This window comes from Glandiceps talaboti, chromosome 15 (genome assembly GCF_964340395.1).
Source record: "Glandiceps talaboti chromosome 15, keGlaTala1.1, whole genome shotgun sequence".
In the NCBI taxonomy this organism is placed as follows: domain Eukaryota; kingdom Metazoa; phylum Hemichordata; class Enteropneusta; family Spengelidae; genus Glandiceps; species Glandiceps talaboti.
Window position 1 is genome coordinate 6,369,112 of NC_135563.1, and position 12,871 is coordinate 6,381,982.

A 12,871-nucleotide genomic window follows, 5' to 3' on the forward strand; every position below is an offset into this window, starting at 1 on the left:
TTAATGCAAAGTTGGTAAACTCTGAAACAGTACAGAACAGAACAGTACAGTACAGTACAGTACAGTACAGTACAGTACAGTACAGTATAGTACAGTACAGTACAGTACAGTACAGTACAATGCAGGACAGGACAGGACAGGACAGGATAGGACAGTATAGTGCAGTACAGTGCAGTTCATGACAGTATTATAATAAGTACAAGTCATGTAAATGTCCAAAGAAATATGGTACAAAGGAAATTGACGCTCAATAAAACTCACAACTCAGCTGAATGTACAATTGTAACGTTTAATACTCCCATCACACATTAATTAGAGTATCATAGATATATACATTCCAAGAAAACCATACATCTCATTTGTGACACAGTATATCAGTGTTACTACCTTAATACGCAAAGACATCCAGGTGTAGAGGACAATACGATGTGGATACTGTATCGTCTTGCCGAATGACGGAACTCGATTCTGATTGTCAAGTACCAGCAGGACTGACCTTACATAATTATAGATTGTCAAATAAGTAGCTCGTACAAATACACTGACAAGTAGGCTGTGAATGTCAAACTAGTGATATCAAATATAAAAATACAAATAAGGAGCCAAGAACAGAAATAGAATCTTGCTTAGTTGTATTGTAGCAGCATCTCCAATAACTGGTGCCTTTCCCTCCACTATGCAATCTATTTCAAATATAGATACGTTGGACATCGATCCGGTCATGTACATAAATTGATAAGTACCAGCACGTCCTTCTTTAAGAAAACATGCTCCACCTTGGATAGAGAAAGATCTTAAAGGTAAAACTCATTCTAAAAAGAAGGCTTAGTATTTTTAATTATTAAAGGACAGTTACAGTGCAGTGTAAACAAATTTATTTTGTCTAAAAGACTTTCAAAATGTATTAGAATTATAGAACGATTATTTATGTTGTGAGACGAAATATTGATGAAATAAGTTCCTCATTCTCAATCATGATTCATCATAATAAATTATGCAAAATAAAGAATTTTAAGATTGAGATTATGATTGCAGAGAAAACTTACCAAAGTCTCCTTCTTTGTTTGTAGCAAATACACCAGCATTGATATATGTAAAGCTGTGGACGAGTCGACTTAGAGCTTCAGCAGCGGCCTCAGAGGGGTGCATACCTCTTCTCATATTCTCCACAGTTTGATAACTGAAAAGTTGGTTGCATAAAATATAGTATATCTATGATATGATATGAAATAATATAATACGATATATACCATACCATACCATACCATACCATACCATACCATATACCATACCATACTATATACCATATACCATATACCGTACCATACCATACACCATACCATACTATATACCATACCATACCATACCATATACCATACCATACCATACCATACATTGACACCATATCATACCATATACTATACCAGACCATACCATACCATACCATACCATACCATACCATATACCATACCATACCATACCATACACCATACCATACCATACCATACCATACCATACCATATACCATACCATATCATATCATACCATACCATACATACCACACCATAGCATACCATATACTATACCATACCATACCATACCATACCATACCATACCATACCATACCACACCATACCATACTATATACCATACATACCACACCATACCATACCATACCATACCATACCATACCATACCATACCATACCATATACCATACCATATCATAAAATACCATACCATACCATACCATACCATACCATACCATACACCATACGGTACCCTCTCCCACACACATTCTGGAGATGTACAATATGGTACACTACATAGCAGTGGCAATCGACGTCAGCGTCCATACATAACAATCAGAGAATTCTATACAAATAAACAGATGTGGGCTTTGCAAGGAGTATTTCATATTGGGCTGTAACCTATACTTCGAAAAATTTAGCCCTTCGAAACAGCATCGTCATGATTGCTGGTGGGGAGGGTATGCAAATGTACTTGGTAAACGACCGTACTTGAATAAAATACTTCGTGGCCCCTTTCAGACCATTAGAATTTTCATGGCCCCCCTTCGCACCTCCATTTTTATCGCCCCTCCCCATTTTCTCCTCAGCCCCCTTCCCCCGCCGTAAATTCTGGTTTGTCCCCTAAGCTTGCACTGTAGTAGAATATGCATATGGTATTATTTATGCTATAGTGTAGTTTTACTAATAATGATATTAAATGTATAAAACTTGAAGAAGAAAAATTACATGCTTTTGGATAAAATGTCGAATACCTTGGCATGAATCTCATCAAAATATCACCATGACCAGTAGCTACAGCACCGCCGATGTCATTATCCACATAGGCACCAGAACCAACTATAGCACCATCACCAACACGACTGGAAAAATATCGAACAAAGTTGTAATTTCATAGGACTTGATGAATTCATTAAGAATGACAGCATTGCAACACACCTGTCCTATATATATTAACAATGCATGCTTCAAATTCATATCATTTGGTATAGGGAATTTCATGATACATGAATATAATGTAATGTTCAGCTTTTCTGTTTGATACAAGCACGCAGAAACCAACACGCAATTGGACATGCCACACTTCGATAGCAAGCTCGCACTTTTTGCTACATTTATTCAAAATGAAATAAAACCATTTAAATGTATTGCGACGCCATGCAGACATTCAGGCGCCAATGTTTTTCTTAGTTCGAGGACGCGTAATCGTTCTCTGCAGTGTTCATTTGATATATGTATAGTGGCAAGCGCATGTGTATTTCATTTCACTTAGACAAAATATAGCAAAAAGCTTTACTCGTTCAGTAAGAAAATTAAGCAGAACGGTATTGTGAATTTCGCTGTACAGTTTATGTTGATGATAATATAAACACGTTATATTAGGAACAAAAATCGGTGGAAGGCATTCAATTTGTAATTGTTTGATATGCAGTTGAATATATTTTTAAAAGAAATATTACAGATTAGCATATACCTATGTCGAGATCAATCATTTTTGATGACGTTTCACACGAATATCACTTCTGGTATTTTCAGACACGTCGATCAGAGTGAAACTAAAAACAAACACCAGATGTAAACTAAATGCCTCTCATAATGGTAAAACTACAGATTTTGGTTCAAACACACATTGTTTGAATACATAATTCTGAGCTATAGCTATTATACATGATGTACCCCTTAACTGGAAGGTTAAGTATATAATATGCATACTTAAGATATTGCCATTGAGGTCATAAGCTACATCAACAAGTTTTAAACGAGACATGCATTTCTTTACCATCAATGCATGTTCTAAATTATCCGAAATTTAGCCTGCATTCTATTAATGAATTATCAAAAATGAGTGTATTATGCAAATTACATCTCATAATTAAAACGTACATAAAAATACTTCAAACACGTGTGAATTTTGTTATGGTTGATTCATGTACCAAATTATATGATTTTTTTGTTTGCAATCTTAATCTATAGCATAATTCAATTCCCGAAAATCATTAATTATGTAAATTTCTCATTAAACTACAAGCTTTAAAGCACATGTTCGCTTTCTTCTGTTTGATGTATGATGTACCAAAATATGTGAAATTTGAAGCTTGCATTCTAAAATATGGTCTCATTATCAAAAATAATTAATTATGCAAATAACTTATTACTATCATAAACTATAAGAAATATGCTTACTTTGTTATCATCAATGAATACACCAAATTGTATGAAATTTGAGGCTTGTGTTCTTAAAATAAGGCCTAATTGCTGAATATCTTTAATTTACGTAATGATTCATTAAAACTAAAATCTATGTCAACAAATTTCAAAGGACAGGTATACGTTATTCTGGTTGATATATATCCCAAATTACATGACATTTAGTACTTGTATTCTTAAGATATAGCCTAATTACAGAATATAATTAATTTTGCTAACAACTAAAAAAAACATGCCAACAGGTTTTATAGGATATGGGTACTTTGTTATGATTGATGTACATGTTTGTGGCAAATTATATGGAATTTACAGTGTATGAAAACTCCATGCAATATAGCCGATAGGTGCATTAGGGACCCTCAAAAATTGACATCATTTTGATTGTTGACATTGTACTTTGCATTGTTAAAAGCAATGGATATGAGGTGCTCAAAACATGTATCACAATAGCATTCTTGTAACCATGGTAATAAACAGTTCAACATGGTCTTAAATTATGGCTTAGGGTTAGAATTAGGTATCATAATATCAGATCATATCATCAAATCGCTGCTGACAACAATATGCAGACTTCCCAAGACATTTTGTTCTTGAACGAGCAATTGTCACTTCATTTAGCCAAGCCATTTTCATACATTCTTGTCCTGAACATATTACAATGGTATATTTTAGTTGTGCAAATTGTCCTGTGTCATCAATCAATATTGAAACTGCACGAAATGCGATGATTTGATGATAGGAGCATCTGCTAACTTTTTTGTTTTTCATGTGAAACATCTTAAAAGTGCCTGTAGATGTCCTGTGTAGATGTCCTACCAAGTAATGGCCAAATGTTGTTTGTTCTTGAATGCACTCAGTACGTACCGGAATGAATATGAAATCGATGTGGAAAATGTGATTCCTAGAACAGGAGACATTAATTACATGGCAATTTTGAAAAAAAACACCATAACTGATGCTGACGGCGAATTTCTGAGAAAAATAACTTGACAAGTAGTCAAAAATTTACAACAAACATAATGACGGATTTCACATCTTTAGATCTGAATTCAGTCGACACTGACTATACCTGACTTGACCTGTACCTGTACCAGACCCGACCTGAGTTTTGTACCGCCGTTTAGATACGTTACGGACTACCTGATTGGTTAGGAAGCTAGTATCATACAATTTATACTATTAATTAGTACGAATGAATATTCGTCGAGGAGGATGTTTCAAACTGATTTTTCAATCATCAATTTCATTGATCACGTTCGTTGATAGGTCAATAAAGGGGCTGACTCAGTAAGTGATGGTAAGTTATATTATGTATCTGACATTTTTTTGTCATGAGATTGTTATTTTTGGGTGTTTTTTGAGGGTTGGAAACTGTTGCATGAGACTACAGCCCCGATCCAGGTCTATACTACTGTATTATTATTATTTCAATGGTATCCAGGCCCATATATATATATATATATATATATATATATATATATATATATATATATATATATATATATATATATATATATATATATATATGCATATTTAATTCAAAATATATATACTTCATTCAAAAGAATAAGGATGTTATAAGTCGTTACTCGGTCGTTACGTCTTATATATTTATTTGTTTGTCTGTATGAATGTATGTATGTATGTATGTATGTATGTATGCATGTATGTATGTATGTATGTATGTATGTATGTATGTATGTATGTATGCATGTATGTATGTATGTATGTATGTATGTATGTATGTATGTATGTATGTATGTGTGTATGTTTGTTTGTTTGTTTGTTTGTTTGTTTGTTTGATTGGTTTTGTCTGTTTCTCTGTTTTTGTTTTGTTTGTTTGTAGCATGGTTCCTGCGCTCCCTGCGATACAACGAATACTTAGGTGATATCTCACAGTACCTTACCCGGCTATCTTGTAAGTAGTTCCAGTGGTGGAAGTACCAACTGCCACATCGTGATTTTTGTCAGTTATCACCAAACCTTCAAAGAGAAAACCGTCTCAAGTCACATTACAATTTATCGAAGAGGCCATATGTATGAAAATGGTTACTATATACAAGTTTGTAACTAAATAAATTGCAGGTCTAGTGTAAGAATTGTTTCCCCTATACTCTATTAAAAATATGAATGATCCCCTTTATTAGAATGACATATTACATTTAGTTAGTTTTATCATTCGTTTTTTCAAAACATAGGAATTGTTGTCATTCCACTTAAATTATAGAGTAGCGACTGTCATTCAGTATATTTATGAGAATAGAGGGTGCCATTATACATACTAAATATAGTTAAAGGTGTCCTTAGAAATTATTCATTCAGGTACCGGTGTCATTCGTTTTTTACATTATACGAATTGCTGTCATTCTACTTATATTAGAGAGTGGTGGCTGTCATTCTACTTTTTAATAGGGGAGAGGGTGTTATTGACCATACTACACACAGTAAAAGGTGTTATTCCACCATTTTCCATTTTCATACAGTAGATGGTGTCATTCGTTTTTTTCAAAACATTGGAATTACTATCATTCTACTTGTATTATAAAGTGGCGGCTGTCATTCCACACTTTTTTTCTGTAGAGGGTGTCATTCCGCTAGTACTGTTTTCATAGAGTGAATGCTGTCATTTGTTTTCTGTCATTCTAGTTGTCATTCGTTTTAGGTTTACCCCCTAAAACAGTAGCCGTCGCTAAAGTCTGTTATGTTTGTTGTATGAGGTATGTACCCATCGTATCATGATATTCGAATTCATCGACGTCTAGTCCGTTCATTTCCACTGAACTCCGTTTATTTGATGTCTGGTTTGGCGAGAACGGCCCACAGCTTGTAGTTGGGTCAGGTGTCACGTTCTATATAAACAGTGAAAACGTATAAATCAAGAATATAATTTTGGGAAAAACAATAACTTCACGACGTCAGTGACCTTTTGTCGAGGTCTTATCTTTTGGAGGAGTCGCACAGAAACACGCAAATCAACAATAATTCAAGTAAAAAATAGATAAACTTGATAAGGTCAGTGACAATTTGACAAGGGTTAAACACCTCCTTTCAAGGAGATACTGAAGTTATCACGGACGCAGGAATGGTATTTTCAGGTATATTATACAGATTTTCTTTTCATTACAAATATGCGATCACTAGCTGTGTTTGAACATGCGCAATATTTATTTAAACCCACTCTACAATATTTGTTAATCTCAAAACTGAATTAAACTCGAGGCATTGCATAAAGCGTCATCGCCTTTACATCATACTTACCACGTGTCATCTGAGTACTTCCTAACCAAATTATTGAGTCGTCGACTTAATGAATTACAGAACCATGTATAAGAGCGCGATTGGTCAATATATTGGTTTAAAGAATTATTAAGGTAAACACAATTCTTACCTCCCAATAGGAAGGCTGACATTCTTTACTTAACCAGCGTTCATATTTGTCTCTGAAATAACAAAGTTTAAACAAATATCAAGGAGCAACAAGTTAATTAGAATAAGCAGTTGACAAGATGATGAATGTGCTTAGATATACATTGTATTGACATATATGCCTATCTCTATAGTCATTCAAAATGCTGTTATTTCTCCTCTAACCTACGTGTATTTGTATAAAAGCACATCGTAATCGAATAACCTATGTCGCCGTTGTGTATTGCACAACACGTAGCTCACTGGCTATGCCAAGCTATTAAGTTTAATAAAGGAACACATCAAACTGAAATATGATATTTCTTGATCAGTGCATGCAATGCATGGTGGTAATGGTGTTGTTGTTGTTGTTGTTGTTGTTGTTGTTGTTGTTGTTGTTGTTGTTGTTGTTGCTGTTGTTGTTGTTGTTGTTGTTGTTGTTGGTGGTGGTGGTGGTGGTGGTGATAGTGGTGGTGGTGGTGATAGTGGTGGTGGTGGTGGTGGTGGTGGTGATGGTGGTGGTGGTGGTGGTGATAGTGGTGGTGGTGATAGTGGTGGTGGTGGTGGTGGTGGTGATAGTGGTGGTGGTGGTGATGGTGGTGGTGGTGGTGATAGTGGTGGTGGTGGTGGTGGTGGTGGTGGTGGTGGTGGTGGTGGTGGTGGTGACGATGGTGTTAAAGATTATATAAAGACCATCAATGACACCACAAACACCAACATCGAAAATAATGAGGATAGTAACAAAACGGAACATTTAATCAAATCATATTACAAAAACTTAGCCTTACTTTAACAGGTCAGTGTGTAATGATTCGTCAGGTAAATTACCAAACTTATGAGCAAAGTCTGACGCTGAAAGAGTGAAAAATTGTTTAAAGATCAGACACGACGTTAATAACATTAGTAAGACGGTATAGTGTCAGAGGTATTAGTGTTGTTCTGAAGATAGAAGGACGTATTGGGAAAATTAGTTAATCATATATGCAGTTACATAAATACATCTATATTAATGTATCGCACATTGTTTTGGTGGAGAGTCTATGATTTATATAAAAGATACCTATTACGAACATGAACAGGCTTATGTTAACAGCTGCGAATTCAGGGATTGTCATCTTTACCTGAATCTCCTACCAAAAGATTGTGCCTCGTGTTCTCCATCACATATCTTGCGACAGTTATAGCATTGTTGGCACGTCTCAAACCTCCAACTGCCCCTACATCATGTGACTTACTACATAGTGGAATACATATTGAAAAAAATGCTTTAGATGTAACATTTATTTGTTTAGTTCCTGGCTATTTAGTATGAATGTAGTAAACTCTATAAGAGGTTGATACTTTATATACCACATCTAATTTCTTTCTATTTAGCTATTTAAACAAAATACAGTTAGTGTTCTCAATTTAACTTTCGGTATGCGTTACAATACAAACAATTACTACCTATATCTAACTGTGGTTTATTTGTTTAGTGAAATTAATGTTGCAGACATTTCTGAACATACTAAACAAATCGATCGATTCATTGATTGATTCATTACTTGATTATTTGATTGAATGATTGATTGATCGATTGAATAATTAATTTTTGTGGTGAAATGAATCTTATTTTGTGTGTGATATTTTGAGTAGTACAAATGTTACTTACCCATCCATAATCAACGCATCCAATGTTTGTTCTCCATTATTGTCAATACTGAAAATTTACATAATGTTAGTACACAGTATTATACATTGCTTTGCTCAATGTGCACTGCTGAAAATGTTTTACAATTCTAAACCCTGGCACATTCATTTGGTATGGACCCACAATTGCCAAAGCTTCATTAGGAGCGTGCACCCCATAGCAGCCCCTCAGTGTAATTCCATGGCCCACATACCAACCTCTATTGTACTTGGTTACCTAGCTTATTCTACTGAATTGTCTGAAATAAAAGTTTAGTCGACGATGAGATTTCAGCCATTCAAAACAAACAAGGTGCACTAACACTTATTAGTTCCGATTTCACAAGGCTTAGAGAAAAGTTAGAAAATGTTGATGTTACAACAGTCAACTGCAAGATTGCTTTCAGAACAGACCCTTTATCGTACCTAAGGTATGCAATATTTCTGTAATATTAATTGTGATATAAATCCAACTTAGAACAAACCAAAATCAAAATCTCGTGACAATGGTTAATTGTAAGATGAAGTTTTACTCACCCGTTTCCAACCATTTGTCGGAAAGTTTGACGATCGCGTTCACACTCATTAATAGTTTCTTCAATTGCATCAACTGAGCTTTTATTATTTCGAAGTGCATTCATCGCTATAACAGCATAAGAAAATCTCTACGTAAGTCACTTCGAGAATTAATATTATAGCTATTCTATGTTGTGTTTTAAAGTTTGGTGTTTTTCCATTCCCATTTGTCACCTTCGCCCTTTAGTAATACTGAGAGAAATGTTGAACATGTGGACATGTACAAATAATGTGAGGGGAAGGTGTTGGCGATCATGTTATCAAATTTAGTGCTAGGGGCTAGCCTAATAATTTCATCTGTTATTATAGTATTTTGCAGTAATAAATGACTCCCTTTGACCATGTTTACAGATATACGAATGGTAAAAGTTGTATGATAACAATACTCATGAATTGTATTCTTATCTGAAGGAATACAAGACAACTTTACTCATATCTCAAATGTCTAACAGGTTCACTCATGCAAACATTTGATGTAAGTGGGAGTGACGAGGGGCGTTACCATCATATGGTTTAAGAGCACTCTTATTTTAATAAACTAAAATTGAATATCAAGTAATTTTCAATACTGACAATCCAATCCTGACAGTTATACATTTGTAATTGTGTAAATACAGTCACATGACTAGAATTTAATTTAGTTATCCACACGTTATATTACACTTTTATCAAAGTTCACTCTCCACCCATTAATGGGAGATTGCTACAGCTTCCCACCATCAAACTTGTGACAGACAACTACCGACACAAAACATCATAAATAGATACAGAATTGATGGAATGCAAAGTTTAGGTTTTTACCTAAAGTAAGAACAGAAAATAGTCGATTTAACAGAACTTGGTATGCAGCACTGCAATCAAATTTAAATATATAGATATAACCTTGAAACTGTACTTTAAAATGACATTATATAGAGATGCATGGCCCCTTTTTTCGATCATTGAGAATTGGTTGAAAAAAAATGGTATAGTCGGATACAAACCAAATGTCTGGTGAACATAAGTAGTTATTCTACCAAGATAGCATATATATACGTAGAGCCTTCATTCAAGTGTCAACACCTCTTTTTATTAGATGTAACCTTTCTGTTGGTGACATTATTAATTAATATTACATGTATTTTTCCGCTCAACCTTGGCCTTCATGGATAATAAGTTAATGACAGTCATTTTTATGTAAAATCACTTTACTGCATAACCCACAAATAATTCACCACCTATTGCCTATTCTATGTTGTTATTTCTCATTACAATGGCTATCAGGGTCAGTTACCAAACCTTTTTGTTGCTTATTGTGCTATTGTACACTTGGTATCTAAATGTGGTAAATTATTTTTTTTTTCAAATCATTTCTTAAGATGATACAGAACACACAACATAAATACATGTTGCTGCTGATGTCATTTCTTACTGAATGATGGTCATATTTGAGCTATTTGTAAGGTAGTTCAAGAAAAAAAGAAACACCTGTCACTTAATTCAGCTTTCTGTTAATATCTTTATGTTTGACCCCGACCTTTACATTCTTAAAGTAAAAAATCGAACATGAAATACATTTCATCATCATCTGTTACACACACAGAAATAAAATACTTTATGAAGACTTGTTCATGACATATCTATATCTGCATATCAAAACCACTAAAGAGGTTACCGCTGTCTACCACTCATAGGCCTTTGGTGAACATCTGTCATTTCACTTATAAATATATACATGCTTTGCACAAATGTAATCATTTCTTGCAGTAACTATACTAAAGACATATACCAAATTTCATTACGATCAGTCCAATGGTCTTTGGGATATCGTGTATACGTGAGACACACGGACAGACAGACAGACAGACAGACAGACAGACAGACAGACAGACAGACAGACAGACAGACAGACACACACACACATGCATACACACACACACACACACACACACACACACACACACACACACACACACACACACACACTCACAAATTCTATTTCCATCTCATTACCTCCCCTTACAAGAGACGATAATAAAGTAGCTGTTATCTCACACTTGTATGGTCTGGTAAAGAATGAGAGTGCAACAAAGTGTATTCTTTCAAGTAAACATCAGGTTAATTATTAAACTGTTCTTTCATGCCCAAATTGTAAAGGTCCCGAATATCCTGGCTCGATTAGTTTTACAATAAGCCTTCAGAAAGGACTGAAATAAACACGATAGTAAAACATTTCACTCTCTCTCTTCTTACATTAATATAAGAAATATAATTACATATAATAGTTGTTGCTATTGGTTGCCCACAAATAAAGAACTGAACATTACATGATAATTCGAATGCACAAGTTTGCATGAAATAGCTTGGAATTAATGCACTTACCATTTAGTGCGGCAATATGAAAGTTATGTGTTATCAGTACAACAGGCAAATCATAACCGAACACGCCAAAGGAACTGCTGAGCAGTATGATCAAAGCTGTGCAATAGATATCCATGTTCAGAAACTGCCTTTGACCGGTCTTTAAGTTGATGCCCTATCTATAGCAAGAGTTGTTCTGCGAGTGTGAAATGCAAAACTTTAGATTTGATTGTGAACAGCTGATTTTTTACCATAGACTCACAGGCGTGTCAGAGGCCTCACTGTCTTTCTTGTACTAGTGTTGACATGATTGGCGAAAAATACCGTCACGGTGGTATATTTGCTGACTTGTTGAACAGACTGAGTGCGAGATACGTAACAGGTGACGTGTCATTATTTAGTAACATTCTAAAACTTTACTTTGTCGATAATGTTTGACTTTGATTAATTAGGCCGTCTCCGATTACTATGCAACGTGTTCAGCACAGTAGTACATGGAAGACTGTAGCTGTCGACACACCTATAATTCTGTAGTACATAAGTCAGCTTTCCACTATCAAATCGAAAACTTAAGCATTTCAGTTTGAAACAGAGTATCAACTTATAGTTTGGTAAAAGCATTTAATGAAAATGGATATTTTTTCCACAGCTTTGATCGTACTGTTGAGCAGTTCCTCTGGCGTGCTCGGTGCTGATTTACCAGTTGTCGTAGTATCCTGGAATTTTCCAACTTCCATACAGATAGGTATGTGTTTTCTTGCATTAATTCCAGACTATTGCATACACAATTCTGTATTCGAATTATCATATAATTACGAACAACTTTCAATTGCATTTTTAAGCCAACGCAATCAGCTGTTGACGGGCTGTTAAAGGAAGGAAACGTATTTTACTGCAATCAATCAATCAATCAATCAATCAATCAATCAATCAATCAATCAACCAATCAATCAATCATCCGACCGACCAACCAACCAACAAACCAACCAATAGTGTTATGAACACTAAAGTTCGTAGGTGGGGGTTTCCACTCTATAGTTCATTGCAAAATAAATAATTGAAGCTAAATTATTGAAGTCGGTTATGTTATAGGAACTAAAATAAGCGTACATTGTACTTATACAAATCATTTACCTTAGACCACAT

General features: G+C 34.7%; 1 protein-coding gene across 1 annotated transcript; it reads right to left on the reverse strand.

Moving 5' to 3' along the window:
- Positions 1 to 576: 576 nt before the first annotated feature.
- On the reverse strand, positions 577 to 9,450 carry LOC144446882 (N(4)-(beta-N-acetylglucosaminyl)-L-asparaginase-like). Its single transcript, XM_078136727.1, has 10 exons — positions 9,347 to 9,450; positions 8,793 to 8,840; positions 8,263 to 8,375; positions 7,930 to 7,993; positions 7,125 to 7,176; positions 6,462 to 6,585; positions 5,644 to 5,719; positions 2,284 to 2,391; positions 1,047 to 1,180; positions 577 to 776 (listed from the first exon to the last, which is right to left on the reverse strand). The coding sequence occupies exons 1-10, from the start codon at positions 9,448 to 9,450 to the stop codon at positions 577 to 579; spliced, it is 1,023 nt and encodes a 340-aa protein (XP_077992853.1).
- Positions 9,451 to 12,871: the final 3,421 nt, after the last annotated feature.